General features: G+C 41.5%; 1 protein-coding gene across 2 annotated transcripts in view; it reads right to left on the bottom strand.

The window, feature by feature from the left end:
- Positions 1 to 20815, bottom strand: part of PCDHAC2 (protocadherin alpha subfamily C, 2) — a 56764-nt gene extending 35949 nt beyond the window's left edge. The window contains exons 1-3 of one of the 2 annotated variants that reach the window (XM_078150488.1): positions 17966 to 20815; positions 6758 to 6816; positions 2778 to 2866 (exon numbers count right to left, since the gene is read on the bottom strand). In XM_078150488.1, the coding sequence (XP_078006614.1) occupies positions 2778 to 2866; positions 6758 to 6816; positions 17966 to 20518 (2701 nt within the window). In that variant the 5' untranslated portion in view covers positions 20519 to 20815. The remainder of the gene's footprint in view (positions 1 to 2777; positions 2867 to 6757; positions 6817 to 17965) is intronic. The other variant, XM_078150487.1, reaches the window with a different exon arrangement.
- Between the last annotated feature and the right edge of the window lie 226 nt (positions 20816 to 21041).

Below are 21041 nucleotides of genomic sequence, written 5' to 3'. Positions count from 1 at the left end.
GCTATTGATTGATACTCAGCTCATTCATAGACTTGAATAGAACTCTTTAGACTCAACCCTTAAAAGACATTTGGACATACATAGACTCAGTTCCCTGGAGGGCAGTCTGAAGAGCCCTGTGACTCGCTAAGGTATTAATGCTTCAGAAAACCATGTGTAGTAGAGGAGTTCCTGAACCTTTGGAAAAATTTCTAGGTCAAGTTTCTAGAACCCAGCAAGGGAAATCATGGCCAAGCAGAGGGTGATGCTAAGGAACAGCAGGAGATAGTGTCACCATGCGAAGATGCAAGCCTGGACATTGTCTTTCCTTGGTACTGTGAATTATGTGGATTGTGTAGGTCTGGAGAAAGGGAATAACCATCTATAGACATGAGAGCTTTCAGTATCTGAAGAACACGTATGTCCTTAAGAAAGGTTTGTTCTCATTGGAGGGCAATGTTTCTTGACTCTAGCTTCCCCAATCACTTTCCATTTGCCGTAGCAGAGTTTCAACCTTAGGGTGGTATTATAAGTCTAGAAGACGGTATAGGCCCTTGAGGAAGTGAAGGCTCATGACAGAGGGAAGAAGAGTCATCTTGACTATTTGTGGGCTCAAGTATTAGTCTTCTGCATTTTGTCAGGTTGAATAAAGCCTGTGTGGTAGTTCCTAATTTGTTCACCTGAGTTATTGCATGGGAACTAAGGACGTTTTTACTTTGTTGTAGAGAATCAGACATAAGCCAGATTCTGCTGTTCTCAAGGAAAACCCTGGGTATGGTTTTGAATCAAAGAGAGTGAGTATACACAGTAGGGCTCACCCCAAATTAAAGCCAGTCCATGTAAATCCAGAACTTTGATTCTGAGCTAGTCAAAATTCATTTGTTAATCACCTTCTGTGTTCCAGGCACTCTACTAAGTGGTCGGGGTACAAAGAAAGGCAGAAAACTGGATCCTGCTCTCAAGGATTTCATGGTCTGAACTATGGTTGTTTACATAATCAATTGTAGGTCTATATTGTATCTTTAAATATGAATGTATATTAATCTGCCTTAAGCTTGCCCTGCATGAACCCTAAGCATGAACCCTACTATGTAGGTTATTATGCTAGATTACTTACTACATATAACAGCTCAGGACCAGAGTTAGATCTGAAAGAAGACTAGTGTGAAACTAAGAAAACCAGGCCTCAGCAGTAAGATCAGAAAGAAATGATGTCTCCACAAAGCAGGGGTCCTTAGCCTGCATTATTCCTGCATGGTCAACTGTTAGAGAAATGAAAAGGGAAAGTGACCTTTAAAAAGTCATCCTGCAAGGCTTTGTTAGGGTTCCAATTGGGTTCCTTATTTAGAAGGCTGACCTGCAAGACTTCTGCAAGGACAACCAAGGGAAATCTTGACATGAGATGGATTTGACACTTTGAAATCCTGAGTAGTAAAGAAACATTTCATTTTGTTCTCCTCATTTAGAATTTTAAGAGACAGCTACGATTTTTTCTCTCTGGGCCTTCCACTGCTCCCTTCCCTACCCCACCTCCAACTGTTTGGAAGTCAAACACTTCTTTCATTTGGCTTATCTACTACAACCGGAAGGTTTTAGTTAGCTGATTTGTCAATGAATAACTTTGCATTTTTCCTCTTGCCATCCGGCAGTATTATCACTCTAATGAATTGCCCTGGGTTGCACTTTTTTAGTTTTCAAGTGTGACTTTGAGTTGAATTGTGCAGTATTCATAAATGGGGAATGCAGACTGATGCAATTATAAGCAACAAAAGCCTCAACGCTGCCTGAGAAGATGGTGACTTGGCTATGTCTCTCACTTTCACGGCCTGATAGCAATTTGAAAGGTACTTGATTATTTTTGGAAAGAGTATTTCGCATGTACACTTATATCATCTTGATAACTTTTAATGTTTGAACCTTTCATTTCCCCCAATTCTTTGCATTTGAAATAGCAAAACTATGTGTTTCCAGGCTTCTCATGGAAATCTTTTCTTAAAAATCATTTTCAGGGTAGAAAGGAAGTGTGGCATAGCAGGGTGACTGTTTTATGCTATGCTTAGCGCTTTGGTTTCCTCATCCCCTCCTTGGACCATCCTCAGTGCTGCCATCCCTGGGACTATAAATCACTGAATGTCTGTGGCTGATTAGCACAGGAGGTTGGAGATTGAGCTAATGGAACCAAGGTCACAGAGCCTGTCCCTGATAAGGGCTAATTAACTTTTCTCTGTTCCGTGGCCCCAGTTTGTATCTCTAATCCTCTTCAACCACTCTGAAAATAAAGTGATGTTCTTGCTCAAAGTGAGAGCGTGTAGACACATTATTGCAACTCATTCCTTCAACTAGACAAACAACTCAAACCCTACAGTAGCTTGAACCCTAAGTATGTAGGATAATATGCTAGATCACTAGGCACAACAGCTCAGGACCACAGTTTGTCCTAAAAAAAAAACCCAATGTGAGACTAAGAAAACCAGGCCTCAGCAACAAGACCAGAAAGAAATAATGTCTCCAAAGAGCACAGGTCCTTAGCCTTTTTTGTATCCTGGACCCCTTTGGCAGTCTGATGAACCATGAACCCCTTCTCAGCATAATGTTTTTAAATGCATAAAATAAAACACATAGGGTTGCAAAGGAGCTGCCTATATTGAAATACAGTTCTAAAAAAGTTTTTTTAAACAAATTCATGGGCCCCAGGTTAAGAATCTTTGCCATAGAACAAAAGAGTTCCTTCTTGTCCCAAGAGAGGATCATCTCCAAACTCCCCAGAACCCAAGAAAGGAGAGAACCCAGCAGCTCACCAGGCGTTGCACTGGACACCGTTGGCCACTGCTGATCAGGCCCTCCTGGCCCTGCCCGCAGGATGCCGGCTTCCTCCAGGTGCACAGAGCTGAGGAAACACACACACATACAGTATTTAGATAATTGCCTTCAAGATCCTCCTCTACATTTAGAAGTCTTTCCAAAGCATTGGGGCAGCACTGCAGCTAATATGTTCTCCTCATGCTCAAGCTGAAGCAATTGTCATGTAACTATTCTGCATGAGATGCAGGATCAGGGCTGGTTTATCTACTTCTTTTACAACATCTTTGCCAGAGCTATTCATCTAATAAAAACATTACCTTTACAGAAGTTTGCATTTTCATTTTTATGCTATATGACACAGTAATCCTGTTAAAAATAAACACTGGAGCTGGCCATGTTGGTGCACACCTATAATCCTAGCTCCCAGGAGGCTGACACTGGTGGATCTATTCTGCTCGGGATTCTTAGCTGCAGTGGTCTGTGTCAATGGGGTGTCCACACTAAGTTCAGTATTAATATGGAAAGTCCCAGGTGAGTGGGGTCGTATAGCCAGCAAGTTGCTTAAGGAGAGGTGAACTGACCTAGTTCAGAAACAGAGCAGGTCAAAGCTCCCATGCTTATCACAGTGAGACCCACCTCCTGAGCCACTTCCAGTGTGAGTGAGATAGATAACCCAGTCTTAAAAAATAGATAAAAAAGGAAAAGGAAAGACATCAGAGTGTTAATGCCACTATAATGTCTTAATTCTGATTTAGACAAGGAAACTTCTACCTAATAGCTCCAGGCTTCTCTCAGCTGGTTCCTCCCACCTAGGATTCTACAACAAATATTGAATTTTGTTAATATAACTATTTCCAGGTCCCTGTGGAATTATGCTAATTCAGTCACCAAATCAACTCTCACCTGGACCATCTGACTTTCTCCTGTTAGATCTGACATATGCACATGCCACCTATCCTTTTCCTCCAGTCTATAGAGCTGATTTTGCTACACTTATGGCAACCCAGTACCAATCCCTCCAATTCCTAACCCAAGAGAACAGAAAACAAGAGAAAAGGAATAAGCCAAAGGACAGGAAGAACCTTGGTCAAACGTGTTTCCTTCCCACAGTCAGAAGCCAAATGGTGGCAGAGACACAAGGGACACCTCTTTTTTTCTTTCAAGCTAACAAATTACGAAGAAGACCTTTCTGAGGTGTCTGAATTAAAATGTACTATATACTTGGGGTTCAGTGGCTGAAAAAGTCAAATAAGAATTTATAAAATCTGAAGTCAAGATTCCTTGCCAATTCTCACGACTATAATGACTTAGAAAGAATTCCCAGTTTCCCCTTCTCTATTCCACAAGATCAGCATCTCTTCCTTGCTCCAAATATCACTAGCCTCCAAGAATAATTAGAGGCCTCCAGTGGCACATGCTATAGTAGTGCTATGTCTAGTTAGAGGATAGTAACTCTAAAATTCACCCTGTGCTTAGTCATCCTAAGAAATTACGCTAAGGCCTCATTTAGCCAAGGGCAACTTTTTGGTGTAAAATCCTTTTTTATTATATACTTAACAAACTTTAAAACATTTCGATATATAAGAAGCACAGAAAAGAAGATTTTATATGAAACTGTTAACTTTTGTTACATACGGTTTTGAAGTATATATTAAATTTAACATAATATTAATGAAACTACTCTGAATATCTGTGTCCCCTTTGGCATTTCCTCCTGCTATGTTCTATGAATTTTTAAAACATTTCATTGATGTTTTTCTCTTTTTTGTGTATTTTCACTACCCCCTAAATGCCTCCCCCACCCCCAAACAAAATCCTTTCCTTATTATAAAATGTTAATTTAAAAAAATCAACACATTGGCTATATCTGAAAATGCATGTCTCATTCTGCACCTCAGAACATTACCTCTCTTCCAGAATGACTTCACAGAAAGGGATCCATATAATTTTTTAAAGATGAGAGGTCCAAGAGGATAGGTAACCATTTGAAAATAATCCCATTTAGAGATCACAACTCCAATGCACATTCCACATATTATTCAATAAAGAATCAGTGGGAATTCTTAAGATATTCTTTCTTCAACTTCCATTTCACTCTCTATAATACATAGAAGCATGTTACCCAAAATTTGATTCAGGTTACCTTTACATAAATTCAGGACTCATTATTTCTCTAGTATTCTGTGCCCCCCCCCAGCCAAAGCCATGGGTCACCTTGCTTCCCATGCAATAGAAAGAGGAATATTCTATGGGAGGCTATGCACCTTTCCTGCATTGCCACCCCAAGACCTAGGTGCAGGAGGACAACATTTCTGTGGACCTATGGAAAACGGAGAGAAATCTTGCTACTCCCCAGTGGTCTGGGGTCCACAGCAGAGTTTCCAGCCATCTTTTCATGTCAGACTCAGAATGCTTTCCAGCTTTCTGTCTGACACTGTCCTCATCTTCCTAGGCCCCTGACAAGTCTGGTCCTAATTGGCTCTGTGGTCAGAAAAAAAGCACAAATTCCTTATTGCTTTTGGCCAGAGGATGAGGCTCACAACAGAATGGTTAATCTGAGCCCCAAAACATTTAATTTTTTTTAACATACATTTGCATTAATTTGACATCACTAACTATAAAGAATGATTAATATTCATCTTTACTTCAAAGGAAAATTTATCTTGGTTGATGAAAAACTCAGTGAGGAAACATTTCAGGAGTACATGTTGTCAAGTGTGTGTTTTTAGGGACTCTTATAGACCCTGGAGAACAAAGGACTCCTTAAAGATGCTATCTTTTTCTAACCAGTGATGACTGATTTCTTAGCCTTCTATTTCTCCCTTCTGGCTTCCAAAGAACTTTCAATTCAATGAATTTTTAACTTGTTCCCATTACACTGATAGCAGGTCTGCTCTAAGAATGATAATAATTAATTACTGCCAAGAAGACAAAGTAGGAAGAACAAAATTACTTTTAATTTAGGTCCTAAAGAGGTACTCTTATTCTAGGATAATGTCTGATCCAGATGGATTTGGGGCTCCAGCCACTCCACAAGTCCCAAAGTATTCATGCCTTCTATTGATCACTTCTGGAGAGATGGCAAATATATGGAAGCATCTTATTTATTTATTCCTATTAATCAATAACAATGGCTGCAGGAACTTGTAGGGATAAGGAGGTCATTAATTAAATTATCTGCCAGAAATGGTTCATCTGTGATGGAAATAAAGGTGAATAACATTGTATTCACCATATAATGTTCCTAGGTCTAAGAGCATCAGGAGCAATTAAAATTTGGGAGGATGAGGGCAGCTAGGCAGTGAAGTGGATAGAACACTGGCCTTGGATTCAGGAGGACCTGAGTTCAAATCTTACCTCAGATACATAATACTTACTAGTTGTGTGACCCTGGGCAAGTCATTTAACCCCATTGCCTAGCTAAAAAAAAATTCTGGGAGGATGAAGGAACAAAAGAAAGTGGAGATCAAAGTTGAGGGGGGATGCTAAAAACGCTATTCTTCAGGAGCAGAGACTACAACATTCTTCTCTCCCCCTCCAAAGAGATATCATAAATCTTGACTTGTTTCTATGGTCGGCAGTCCACTACAGATTTCTCTTAGGATTTATTGGAGGTTGGAACACACAGATCCTAAGGATCAGAAGGCCAAGGCATCATTTTTAAAAGCTTGCTCATAATCTATACCTATGGGTTATCCTCTCAAAAGAATTCTTCTAAGAGAAAAGGAGTACTTTTTTTTTGAGAAAAGGAGTACTTTGAGATCCTACAAGGTGCTTTCTCATGAACCAACTCTTGGCAAGAACTCAGCCCTGACCTCAATGTTTCAGGTGATAGGTCAGTATAGGAAGGGGAGAAGATATTTGCATTTCTCTGGCAAGACAACTAAGGTAGCCCAGGCCACACAGAGACATTTTTTGATTGGGCGGTAAAGAGTTAGAGTAGATTTCAACCAAGGGTGGGACAGAAAGTACATACCTGTGCATTCCTGCTCTCAGAGAGGCAGAGTAACGCCAGTCAGGGTTGGGTTGTTTTGGCTGCAAAAACAGAAGAGGAATGTTTCTGTTATTTTAACAAAAAAAAAACCACATGTTCCTAGCTAAGCAACAATTTAGTAATATTTTACAGAACTCTTCCTAACATCTTACATAGAAAAACTCTTGGAGGTTGTAATAAATATAACCCCAGACTCAGTTCCAAAGACTGGAGTCTCAAAGACTTTTTATTAAAGAGGTTGAAGTGCATCCTTTTGATTCTCATGAGAAGCAGGCACACCTCCTCGGAAGGAGAGAAATGTGTGTGGTGCAAGAAGCCAGAGCAAGCTTTACAGTCAGTAATTGCCTAACTCCTCCCTTCTGGATCAGTATTGGTCCTAATCCTTCTGGGTTACAATCTTCCTCGTATGCCCCACCCCTAACATACATTATGTGCCTAGAATTGTGTTATCACTCCCTCCCCTGGACAAAGAAGTTAGCCTGTCTGTGCTGATTTCTTATCTACTTATGTGGAAACTTAACTCTTTTATTTCTCACAAGGTTATCTGGCGTATCATTTCATTTGCATCTATAAAACTAAGCCATTTTCTAAACAACATCTTCAGCAAAAAGTTAAGCTGGCCCTTTGGTAATCAAGGGTCAAATGCCAGGTAAAGCTGTTAGGGCAATCTATGCTTAAGAATCTCCACCTGAAAATGAACAGAAACATTCATCATTATAAAACACTATGGTCACCTGTGAAAATGCTCTCCCTCTCCTCTATGAAAACAGATCTACATCAGATCTCCACAAGGTACAATGGAGGCAGTGGCAGCAAGTGTGCTGCAGTCTGGCTGGACTGCAGAGCACCGCAATCCACCATTGGCCTTGCAGACTGCAGCAGGTTTCACAGAGGGTAGATGTGCTCAGTCATAACATCAGCATCTGGTACAACCTCAGCTGCTGATTAAAAAGTGGTATCAATAAGAGTGAAACATCAACCATTAATGGCCCACTGGAGAGCTTTGCTTTGCTCTGCTTTGTAATCCTTCCCATCAAAGAATATTTGCTCAGTCCTATTCTCTCTCTCACTAAGCTACTACTCACTAAATTGCTATTTCATCTTACAAAGAGAGGAAATACAACTTTCAAAGGTGGCTAAGACATAACAGAGAATAGCTTAACTCTAGAGAAAACCTTTCTTATTAACGAGGGGCTTGTGTTGGGCAATGTACGAAAGACTTGTTTTTGTCACCTCCATAAACATGAAATCCTAAGTGGAAGAGGTAAGACTACAATTTGGTTACATAAGGGTTTTATCTTGAGAATCACAGACTGATTAGAAGCAGCTCAGAAAATACTGAGAGCTAAGCTCAGCCTTTTTATCACTACCCCTATATCATGCCAGGGACAGACCAGAATAACAGGATAATAACAAAGCCATGGATAAAAAGATAAATGTGTTATATTCAGACATAGCTATCACTGACCTTCAAATTTGGCATCTCCCTTTCCTATAGCTCATCACAATGAATAGGCGCAAAGCCATCATAAAATAGAATGACATTAATAAAATTACTTCATTTTCCTAGTGTTCCTTAAATTCAAGAGACACCAAATATTTTATCAACATTTATATGTACAGTTTCCCAGGGAGGATATATAATGATTCTAAACTCTAGATAGAAAATGGAAAACCCAGAAGTACATCAGAAATTCAGCCAAGGTTGCCAACTCAAAGCAAAGGTATTGCTATAACTCTGGGCTCTTCCCACCCAAGGTCCTCCAATGTCATCTGTCTGTTCAGCCAACTGATTCTGGAAACATTACAATCTGCAAATGGCCTCATCTTTACCGTGTGGACTTTTGAAATATGACAATTAAAATTCCCATGTGGTTTACCATTTGAGTACTGTGAAGAACAAATAAAGAGCCCTACATTTTCCATCAGTGATCTCACTGAGAGCAAAGGATAAAATGTTTGTAAAGCATTTTAAAAATCTGAAAGCATGACCAAAATATCTCTTATTAATCATTATCATCCTCATCTCACTCCTCACCATCAGCAGTACTTGTGTTAGCTTGTCAGCTGTGGGAGCCTTCCTTCCAAAAAGATTCTGACACCTGCTAAGTAAATGCTGCCAATTTCTCCAAGATTGGGTACCACATTTGTGATGAAAATTGCTATAACTTGTTTCTTGGGTTAGAGACATTGACCCAATTTTAGCAGAACTGTTTATATCAAACCTCCTTGAAGGCTCAGCCTATCCCCAAACTATGCTTACTCAATGACCTATATTTTATGGTGGCTTTTTAGATACATTCCCCCAAAATCTATCAGCTACAAGCTGTTCCCCAGACCTTCATTCACTTCCTAGGAACATGGTGAAGAAGGAGCTTATGGCAGTAAGCTGAAATCTTAAAAAGAAAATAAAATTATTTGCCTACCAATTGATTTAATTTTAATATATTAGAGAAATTTAAAGAAGAAAAACATCACAAACATGGGTTTCAACCAGACCTAGACCAGCTTTCAATGATAAGTTAAATTGTATATACATTTCTGAGTGCCATATTTTAGGAAAGACATTTACAAACTGGGGTGACTTCAAAAGAAAGACATTTAAATGGTAAAAGGATTCAAAACCATGTCATGTAGGGATAATCTGAAAGAAATGAGAATGGTTAGCCTGAAGAAGAAAAAAAATTGAGGAAGTTGGTAGAACAGTATCTTCGTATTTGGAAGAACTAGATTTATTTTGCTTGGATTCAGGAGACAATACTAGAAAAGGGTGGAAATTACAAAGAGGCAGGGGATTTTTATTCAATTTAAGGGAAAACTTCCTAAGAAATGGACCTATAGAAAAATAAAATCAATTGACTCATCACTGGAAGTCTTTAGATGGTCATATTTCAGGCATAGATTGGACAAGATGACCTATGATATTCCAACTCTCAGAGTCTATAAGTAGAACTTTGAAATCAAAATCCAAAGTTATTTGTCAACAGGTGATAGTGTAATAATTCTAGCTAGGCTTTTAACTGAATGGTTAGACTGTTGACTCCCAATCTGTGCTCACTGTGCCTCTAGTGGATTGAAAAGTTATTTCAATAGGTCCATCTCATAAATTATTCTGGGGGTTGGAAAAAAAAATGCCTCTCATTCATATATATTTCTATTTTTCCAACACATCTGGCTTCTGCAAGAATTAATAAGAGAACTGTATAATAAACTGAATTCATAGTATATTTTACCATTGTTCATTTACTCAATCAATGAATACTATTAATTATTTTATGTTAAAAAGGAGTCACCATACTCAAAATGGTTACTAACCATTGTGTTAGAAGAACTATTTAGTTCTACTGGTCTTGTACACCTAACTCCTGAACTGAGTTTATTTTTTTTCATGAAACAAAATAAAATATGGTCTCCTGGTCTAGGAATCTGCACTTCTTCAAATGAACAGCATCAAGTCACTAATCATGAAAAGCTCTAGAACATTCTAGATTTGGGCGATGCATTTAAAATATGGAGAGATGTGTGACCTCATTTGTAGTCTCTCTCAGAAAAATACGATATATACAAAAAGAAACAAAAAACCAAACATTCTTTTTCTTCTGTGATCCATCTCTCAGATCATTAAGGCTTTTCACCATTTGAAATAGAGAAGTATGAATCATCGATTGCCACATATTGGCTCATTCATAAATCCACAGATCCACACTGACTAATGCACAATAGCCTTTTCATGCAAGTTCATGTTAAAGCAATAAATAAAGACATTCTGAAAGAGTAAACTACATACAGCACCTCTATTTCCTTTCTAATGGGATTCTACTAATAATTGTGGGAGCCAGGAGTCTTCTACTGCAGATTTCAAAGTAATATCTTATGGTAATTGATATAAAGTGTCTACCAAAGATGCATGAAGCCCACCCTATTCATAGCACTTAGAGGGCTAACACAGATTGGTCTCTTGGTTGATTGAAATAAGGTGATAATAAATATGGTAATTCTGCATGGAATTCATCCCACTACAGACAGTCATTTGTATCTCTAGCACTCAAGAAACTAAAACTAAATTAACAGGAAAATATGACTTTAAAATATATCTAATGAGTTGCAGCCCACTGGAAACTGCTAGGTCTGCTTAATGCAAGATGCACAGCCTGCCAGCACAGCAGTTACCCTTTCACTCACTGTTTCCCTTCCCTAGAGCCTAGAGCCCTGACCCTACAGAGCTAAAAAATGCTGCTTCTGGCCCAGAGAAACAACAGTTCTTTTCACCTTTCAATGTCAGGGACTTTTGTTCTTTTTTTTTTCTCCCACAGGTTCAAATCCTTAAAGATAAACGTACAGTTTTGATCAGTTTAAAATCCCAGTAAAAAAGTACTTTGGCTTTTTACGTTTTATATCATGGTTATGGATATATACACTATATATGTATATAAATGGATATATATTCATGTATATATACACTATGTATATATATATGTACTTCTATATGTATGGATATATATGTCATATAAATGTGTTTCTACCATATATGATTCCCATTTTATCGGAGGATGCCTGAAGAATGGGGGTGGATCTAAATCTAAAAGTCAGTTTCATAGACATGGGCAAATTCCTGCCAATTTTAGTGATAATTCTGGAACTGATCATATGAGTCACAAGTTGCTCATGCGGACAGAGCTATCTATATTAGTGACTAAACAAAATGATGGCCAAGCAGAGCAGAAACCTAACTTGGTTACTCTGTCAAGAAGTCTACATGCCAATACACAATTCCTAGGACGTCTCTCTGCAGAACATTCTGAGTGAAACCAGATGTCCCTTTAATAGCTCGGGCCTGTTTCTGAAGGAAGAGGAGGCCAATGACTTGCAAACCATAGGAAACAGATTTTTCCTCCACAGTCAGTATACGAACATAAAAGCAAAGTTACAGATAGGGCAGAGCTATGATGTTATTGTGTATTGCTTGGGAAGTTCTAAAAGGACTAGTGGAAAAAATTCTTGCATCAGCAAATGAGGGAAAATAGACCTTTTCTCCAAGGTACAGCTAAGGAGCAAGTGGCAACACAAGGGGGTTTCCTTCTCTCTAAATCATAAGGAAGCAAAACACCAGACAGAGATTTAAAATAATGAACCCCACCTCCAGTCCCACATCCATTTGACCATAGGCTCCCCGTGTAAGTTTATAAAACCAGACTGCAGTATTTCGGCGACAGTTTCTATAATGGAGGTCCTCTCCTGCCACAATTTCTTAAATTTTTTCATATAATAAAATTATGTAATTTTAGGGCTGAAGGGTTCCACTGAAACAGTCTAGACTAACCTACACATTTCACAGTCGGAGAAACTAAGGCCCAGTAAGACTGAGTAACTTGCACAAGTTCCCCATGGTTATTTATTGGACCACTAGTGCAAAATTCCTACACCTGGGTCCTGACTCTGCCGCTCATTGCCAATCTGTGAAATGGAATCCATGACTTAGACCAGCTTCTCTCAAGGATGCAAAGTAGACAATTTAGAAAGCTGCATTGACAAAGGTGGGTCTGTACTAACAGCAGCCCAAATGAAGAACACATCTCTGGATTTAGTTTACAATGACATGAATGAAAGGCATCTCATGGTTATTAGTTTCTACTATTCCACTGGTAATCTTCCTGGTCTGGGTGAATTGAACTCATGACCTCTCAGTGGATAGTCTTGCCACCATATTTGTAGATTTATGTTGAATAAATTATGCCTTCAGTGCACCAAAGAATCCTCTTTTGGCCTAAAAAAAGTTAGTGCAGCTTTCAGACCCACTCTAAAAGTTTTACTTATTTACTGAGAGACTCTAATTGCAATTTCGCACATCAGGTAACAGGTTGTAATCATTTCCACAAACCAAAGATGCCCAGAAATAACACATCTTTTTCACTGGCATAAATAATAATAATAGCTAGTATTTATATTGTGCTTTAAGTTTCATTATTTTGTTATCTCATTTGTTATCTCCTCATCACAACTCTAGGAGGTAATTACTATTATTCTTCCCATTTTGCATATGAGGAAACTGAGGCAGACAGAGGTTAAGTGGCTTGCCTAGTGTCACACAGCTAGTAAGTTTTTGAGACAAGATGTGAATTCAGGTCTCCTTGACTTTAGGTCCACCACTCTATCCACTAGGCCATTAAGCTGCCTAAATCCCTAGTCTAAGCCCCTCCCTGGATTTCAGTTGCTACAGCCCTCCTGAGGATCTTGTTCTTCAACTTGAGACTTTTAAGACAGCATAGGAGATCTCAGTGATTGAACCAGGGAGCAAAAACTTAACAGACAAAGGCCCTTATTGGTCATCTTGGCTGAGTACTAGAGATCAGAAAAAGAAATACAATGAGAAGGGAATGTTCATGCGCTGCTCTCCCACATCATAAATTTCCCAAGTAACACAAGCTCTGCATCTGCCTGAAAGACACCAGGAGACAGTGCTGCAGTTAGAGCTGAACACAAAGATCCCCTCTCCTTACTGGCTCCACAATCAACTGGATCAGATCCTCCCATTTTGTAGCTCCAGAGACTGACTGAGAAGGAATCAATACAGTATCTATTCCAAGATGGTGATCCTTCTCTCTGAGGCTCCAAATAAAATGGAAACCAGAGATGATGTCATGTTGTAATAAATCCCCCCTGAAGAATGAATTCTGTTGAGTTGTCAAAGCAGCCTCTTCAGAATTTTCACCATCCATGTAGCCCATGAAATGAACTCACTAAAGGTATTATCAGTGAACAATTCATTGCCCGGGATTACTTGCTTACACTGAATTACCAGAAGGACAGAGCAATGAACCTGGAATCAAGAAGACCTAGGTTCTAATCCAATCTTAGCACTTACTAGCTGTGTGACCCTGGGCAAGTCACTTAACCCCTATTTGCCTCAGTTTCCTCATCTGTAAAATGAGAATAATAATATCACATGCCTCCCAGGATTGCTGTGAGGATCCAATGAGTTAATCATAGTAAAGCACTTGGCATAGTGCCTGGCACATAGCAAGCCTTCTATAATATGTTAACTATTTTTATTATTAAATAAGATAATATTTATAAAGCATTTTGCCAACTTAAAGCACTAGATAAATACTAGATATCATTATTTTTGTTGTTATTCTTACAATAACAATAATTACAGGGATAAATAAAGGAGTATTATATACTTAACTACTGATTAAAACACACAGAAGATATAAAATTTGATGCTGCAATCCTCTTTGTCCATAGTATACTCTATACCCAGTGGGTATGTTTTGCAAGACCAGTTAGCATCAGAGTGTAATGGATAAAGTGCTAGACTCAGCATCAGAAAGACCCTAGAGCCTAAATCTGTAATAACCACCAATTGGAACCAAAGCCCAGGCTGTTGATACTCCTAAGGGAAACCACTGTACTAGACATGGCATCCTTGGAAACTGGGCTATATGTGTCATTTATTTCAATTTCCAAGTTTTGAACTTGCCTCTGATGTTTATTTGCTATGTAAACTGTGGCAAGTCACTTAATCTCTCACTACTTCAGGTACATCATTTATTAAATGGAGCTATAGTCCCCCTGTCTCATACAATTATTGTGAGGATTAAATGAGAGATATTTTGCAAACCTTCAAACACTTTACACATGTCAGTTGCTATTACTGTTACTATCACTACCACAGGAGAAATAAGCATAGCACAAATGTGTTTGGATCCCTTTCTAAAAATAACCTCTCCCTAAACCTCAGAGTTTCTGTCTGCTCTGCTTTAGCTCGCTCATGATCCAAAAACTCTGGTTTTAGAGCTGGAAAATTTTAAACAGGAGAAAGAGGACTAGGTCCAATAAGGAGATATACAAAGGTTTGGAAGAATCTTGATGTGGTAGAACAAGTGTGGAATTTGGAGTCACAGGACCTGATTTTGAATCCAGACTCTGACACTTACCACCTGTTTACTAATTTGCAAAATGAGAGGTTTGGTGGCTTTTAAGATCCCTTTCAGCCCCAGATCTTGGATCCTATGGCATTTCAGAGATTATTCTTCAAATTGAGCGAGTTTGTGATGGATGTCATTTCCCTTTGCTATCATCCTGTGATTTACTATACCTGTATCCAGCACCAGCTTGAGAGGTGGGGGTTTAGGTGCTTTCATTTACTAAGAAATCTCTCTTCATCTGAATGCTGAAGTTGCCTGGTCAAAATGCATAAGGAAGCCTTTTATGGTGTGAGTTTGTATTATGTTGAGGTTTTTGCATGTGATCCCATATTAACACTAATTTCAATGTGAGGCAAAAACAGCTTGAATTTCAAACTGCTTATGTTCTAAACCAAAAGGAGGGCAATAGAGTTGTCCCCTTTATAATACTGCACTCATCTACCAACAGGCTGAACTTTAACCATCTTGGTTAGTACAGAAAATGTGCTTATTCACTACATGTAACAACCTTTCCCCAATGAGTTCATGCAGATCTGTTAAGCAATCCGTGACCACATCCACAGCCAAGCACTTTTTAATAACCTAACGTCTTTGCTCACAAAAGCTACAATCTTAGGAATTCCAGTAAGTATTTGATTTACCTCCCATTGCCTTCTTAATTTGCAATCTGTCTCCTATGCCTACTCAACATAGACTGACACAAGGTACTCATGATAAACCTGCCTGCAGTCTGAATAGGGACCACATGCCTTGAAACTGACCATTGACTTACATTATGAGCCTACATGTAAACTACCTGAAGATTATTATGAACTTAGATTTTTGTGGGGGGGAAGCAATAAATAATCAACACTATAGCCTAAACCCAAAAGAAGTCTCCACAGAGGGAACATTTGGGTGGGGGAAATTGTAATTAGCTTCTTTCTGCAGTGTCACTGAAAGCAGGTTCAAGTGCTGGTGTCTCAGGAGAGATCAAGTTAATTCTTGCCTGTGGCATGGCATTTTAGTCTGTTAAATCCAAGATAAAAAAAAATATTAGGAAACCCAAGGAATAGGTACACCTTTCCATGAAAAGACTAAGGGACCAAAATGTAGCTCACATAAGTGTGTGTGTGTGTGTGTGTGTGTGTGTGTGTGTGTGTGTGTGTGTGTGTGTGAGAGAGAGAGAGAGAGAGAGAGAGAGAGAGAGAGAGAGAGAGAGAGAAAGAGAATGTGTGTGTGTTTACAAATTCATACACACTTCCCAACATCCATAAAATTTTTCGTGTTCGTGTACAAGTTGACCTTATGCCTATCTAAATCTCAGGACACTAGTACAGTAAATGCAGTATTTCATACAAATTGGAATCAACATAAAATCAGGCATTTATCTTTTCATAAAGCTGAGGTTCTTGACCTTTTCGGTATTCTGAAACCCTTCGGCAGCCTGGGCAAAGCCTGGGAACCCCTTCTGCGAATAATGTTTTTAAATGCATAAAATAAAATACATAGATAAAAAGCAAACCAATGATATTGAAACACAGTTAAAATATTTAAAAATAAACAGAGACCTGTGTTTAAGAACCACTGATTTAGAGTGAGGCATTTACTTTCCAAGCCTTTCCTACCAGTTGCAATTCAACCTTGGATCCAGAAACTAAACATTTGTAGAAGTAAAGAATTGTCACTTAAAATAATGGGAGATTTTCAAGAAACTATGATGCTTCTGATAAAAACCACAGGAATTAAACCACTGTGAACAGGAAAGCTACAGGGTACAGATTATTGCGTTGAAGGTAAATGCAATGAAATCCTCTTATACTGAATGTGGAGTGCCTGGCAAAAGAGATGGGTGTTGGGGGAGAAGAGGTAGTAACAAGTCCATTTCCCCCCCTTCTCGGAGCTTGAACCTGACTTCACGCCTTCCTCTCCAATCCCCCTGATTTCCTATCTCCCCAACTTCACCAGATGAATAGTACTTGATTCCCATGCAGTTCACTGTGTCCCCCTCCCATCCTCATTCCCACTCCATCCTCTCCACTTTGCCACATGGCTACTGAATGAATTGGGATAGAATGAAAAGAATAGGATAGAAAGTGAGAAAGGAGGGGCCAACTTCCATTCCGTTTTGATAATATAATTTAAATTAATTTTATAATTATAGATTATATACATATATATAATACATAATGTAATTATAATAATATAATTAAAATAAAATTAATTTCAGTAGCATAGGTCACAGATTTAGAGCTAGAAGTGACGTTAGAGAAAACCTACTCCAACTCCCTCCTTTACTAAATGTGGAAACTGAGGCCCAGAATATTTAAGTGACTTCTCCAAGGTCACACAAGTAGCAAGTGGCAAAGATTAAGATTTAACCTAGGTCCTCTGACTCCAAATTCAGGTAGATGTGACAGCTTTTTCCAATGTACCTAGTCTGGGGGCCAGGGGTAGCAGAGCTTGAAAGGAGATAAAAGGACAGAGATAAAGAGGTAAAAGAAAAGACAAAAAGTCATTTCAGTATCATGTCAAAATATTCAAATCCATCCCAACCTGAGTTAAAAGGAGGCTGTGGTGGGGGAGGGGGGAGAGGAGAGAAGTTTCACTCCGTATGATGTTAGTACCCAGGGGCTAGATTTCCAATAAAACCATGAATCCATATTGCACTAGTTGTTACTTACTTTAGTTACTGAAAATATGACTGGAAGTTTTTCAGTGGACATCCTATATAAACAAGACCAGCCTGCACAGACCGACACCATAGCCCTAAAGCTCACAATATGAACAAGCTTTTTTATGCCAAAAGAAAACTCTTAGTGTGAATGACACAGCATAGACCATTTTTCCTTGGAGCTGCTAATAAGTAACTTCTTGCTTTTACCACTATAAAGAAAACACTGATTTTTAGGCCTTTTTTCATTTCTTTGCCAGAACTATCTCTCAGTAATTAACAGTTTAAAAAACCACCTCTATTTCTCAATAGATTCTTGGAACAAGCCCTAGTACAGCTGGAAGGAAAGCTAAATGTGGACAAATCAGCAACCAGTCACTGTCTGCGATAATAAAAGAATGGACTTTTATAAAATTGCAGTTCTGTAGAGAGAGACAGAGAGATGGAGAGAGTCAGAGACAGAGTCAGAGACAGAAGCAGAGACAGAGAGAGCTGAGCAAATGGACTCTGAGAGATGCCCACAGGGAATTCCAACACGAATAATTTTGCAGGAAACTCTGAGGACCAGAATCTGGCCAGGATTCCTGACCACCACCCTGACAGCCTCACCTCATTGGGAGTAGTGGACTCATTTTTAAGAATGATCAGGTTCTGTGCACTCTGCCCACTTTGACCAGTCAGATGTCTGCTGTCAGTCACCACTGCATGTGGCCCAGGGCCAGTCTGGGCCCCCGTGTTGTAAAACATGAATGTGTCACTTCCCGAGCCTGCTGTTAGACAGGCCTTATAGCAATAGGTCTTAGTGAGGGAGCCATTCCCCCGAACCTCGATAAAGTGAGGCTGAACTTTCAAACCATGTGGGATCCTTGCATCAATGTTGTTGTTAGCTTGTTTGTAGAGTTCTGCAGGACACCTCTCCCTGACCCCGCAAAAGCCCCCACAGCATGAGGTGCCATAGGCAGTGTAATGATAGCATTTGATAATCGTCAAAACAATGATTGTCAAAAGGAATATAAATGAAACTGTGCTCAGTGCAATAATGAGATAAAGTGTAATCTCTGAATATGTTCGAGTATTCTTAATATGTCTTCTGGTGTCAGGGAGTATTTTTGAAACCCTGTCCACTACAGCAACTGTAATAACTACTGAGGCAGACAGGGATGGCTGTCCATTGTCCCTGACCAGAACTGTCAGATTGAAAGTGGACATATTCTCATCCCCCAGTTTCCGAGTAGTCCTTATTTCTCCCGTGTGGAGCTCCACTTTGAAAAGGTCGGGGTCAGAGGCCTGGGCTAAGTAGTAGAAGAGCCAAGCATTTTGCCCTGAGTCTGAGTCCATGGCTATTACCTTGGTGACCAAGTATCCAGCTGTAGCTGTTCGAGGAACCATCTCCATGGCCACTGATGAATTGGTTGAGGTAGGGTACAAGATCTGTGGAGCGTGGTCATTGGCATCCACTACATATATATTGGCAGTGACTGTACTGCTCAGTGGAGGGCTGCCCCTGTCCCGGGCCTCCACAATCACATCAAACTCCCGCAACTTCTCGTAGTCAAAGGAGCTGACTGCGTAGATGTTACCAGTGACCTCATTTATGGACACATAGGAGGTGACAGGCAGCCCTTGGATTTCCTTCTCTAAAAGGGAATAGGTTACCTCAGCATTCTGGTTGGCATCTAGGTCTGTGGCTTGCACAGTGCATAGCAGCTCCCCTGGGATGTTGTTCTCAGGGACATAGACTGCATATGCAGCTTCCTGGAAACGTGGAGGGTTGTCATTGATGTCAGAAATCTCCACCCGGATTGTCTGTTGAGAGGTAAGCTGAGGAATCCCTGCATCAGTGGCTGTCAATGTGATGTTGTAAGCAGCCACTCTCTCCCTGTCTAGGGGACCGCTCACCTCCAAGGAATAGGAGTTTCCTAGCCCATTGAGTCGGAAAGGCAGAGAAGCAGGGAGACTGAGGCTCACCCTCTGGTTAGAGCCAGAGTCTTGGTCGTTGACACTCATAAAGGCGACCACTGTGCTAGGCATGGCATCCTCAGACACTGGGCTATACACATCAGTGACCACCACCTCAGGGGCGTTGTCATTCACATCCACGATGTCCACCAGCACCTTGCAGTGACCAGCCATGGGCACAGGACCTCGGTCAGTGGCCTGCACATAAATCTGATAGGAAGAGGCCTCTTCGTAGTCCAGGGCCCCACTCACTCTCACCTCTCCAGTCACTGGGTTGATGCTGAAGAGCTGCCTCTCCCTTTCGGAAGTGTAGCTGCTGAAGGAGTAAACCAGCTCGCCATTGGAGCCCTCGTCTGGGTCCGACGCATTCAACTTCACCACCAATGTTCCCGGAGGCGAGTCCTCCCTCAGCTGAACACGATAAGTAGATTGGTCAAAGGCGGGAGAGTTGTCATTAGTGTCCAAGACGTTCACGACGATCTGTGCAGTTCCGGAGCGGGGCGGGCTGCCCCCGTCCACTGCTGTGAGGACCAGGCGATGCAAAGTAGCCTGCTCTCTGTCTAGGCCCTTGCGCAGCACCAACTCCAACACCTTACTGTTCTCCTGAAGGGGCTTGAGGTCCAGGGCGAAATGCTCATTGGGGCTGAGTTGATAGCTCTGCACCGAGTTGGTCCCCACGTCCGGGTCCTGCGCGCTCTCGATATGGAAGCGCGTCCCCGGAGCAACAGACTCACTCACCTCCAGCTGGTAATCCGGCCGCGGAAAGCGAGGCGAGTTGTCGTTGATGTCCAGCACCTCCACCTCGACCGCACTCACTGCCACAGGGCTGTGGGCCAACACCTCCAAGTGCAGCAGGCAGCGGGGCCGCTGCTCGCAAAGTGCCTCTCGGTCCATGCGCTCGTTGACGAAGAGCTTGCCATTCGTTAAGTCAAGCTCCAGGTATCGCGGGCTCGGTGCGCCCAGGTGGTTAATGCGCAGGCAGCCCGGCCCCAGGCGCCGCAGCTCCAGCCCCAGGGCACTGGCCAAGTTTCCTACCAATGAGCCGGGCTCCTGCTCTTCCGGCACTGAGTAGCGCAACGGGGAGGCCTCCGGGCCCGGCAGCAGCATCGCCAGCAGCAGCAATAGCAGCACCGGGGACTGGAGCACCAGGAGCAGCGGGAGCCCCGCAGCCTCCGACCCACGCCGGGGACCCTCAGGCTCCATAGCCACCAGCCGCCAGGGCAGCCGCGGAGCCCGGCTACTCAAGGAGAGGCTGTTCTCAGCCCCGACCCCGCCTCCGCCTCCGCCTCCACTCCCGTGGCCACCGGCTCCTCCGGGGTTCTTACATTAGCAGACATCTCCGGCCGCTTCCAGTGCCGCACGCCGCCGCCGCCCCTGCTGTGGTATCCGGGCCTCTCCACCGGCGCTGCCGCCCCACACCCCAGCCCCGCCCGCGCTGCTTGGGGCCTTTCGGCAGCTCCAGCCCAACCTTGCAGTGCTTGGCCGTGGCTCAGCTTCCTGCCGCCGCTACTGCTGCTGCCGCGGCCGCTCCGGGGGGAGGGAAGATGAAGGAATAGGAGCAGAGGGGGAGGAGCGCTGAGTGGTCTCAGAACGAATTCAACACCGAGGTGGTGGACAGCGACCTCGAACGGCCCCGCCCAGTCCTCAGCACCAACTGTACCCAGGCTCTCTTCTTTCCCCTACCGAACCAGCTTGAAAGCGAAATATAAATAGAACATAACTGGAA

This window comes from Phascolarctos cinereus, unplaced genomic scaffold, assembly GCF_003287225.1.
Source record: "Phascolarctos cinereus isolate Bilbo 61053 unplaced genomic scaffold, phaCin_HiC Scaffold_2;HRSCAF=192, whole genome shotgun sequence".
In the NCBI taxonomy this organism is placed as follows: domain Eukaryota; kingdom Metazoa; phylum Chordata; class Mammalia; order Diprotodontia; family Phascolarctidae; genus Phascolarctos; species Phascolarctos cinereus.
The sequence above is the reverse complement of the archived record's forward strand: the minus strand, read 5'-3'. Positions and strand labels throughout refer to the sequence as shown.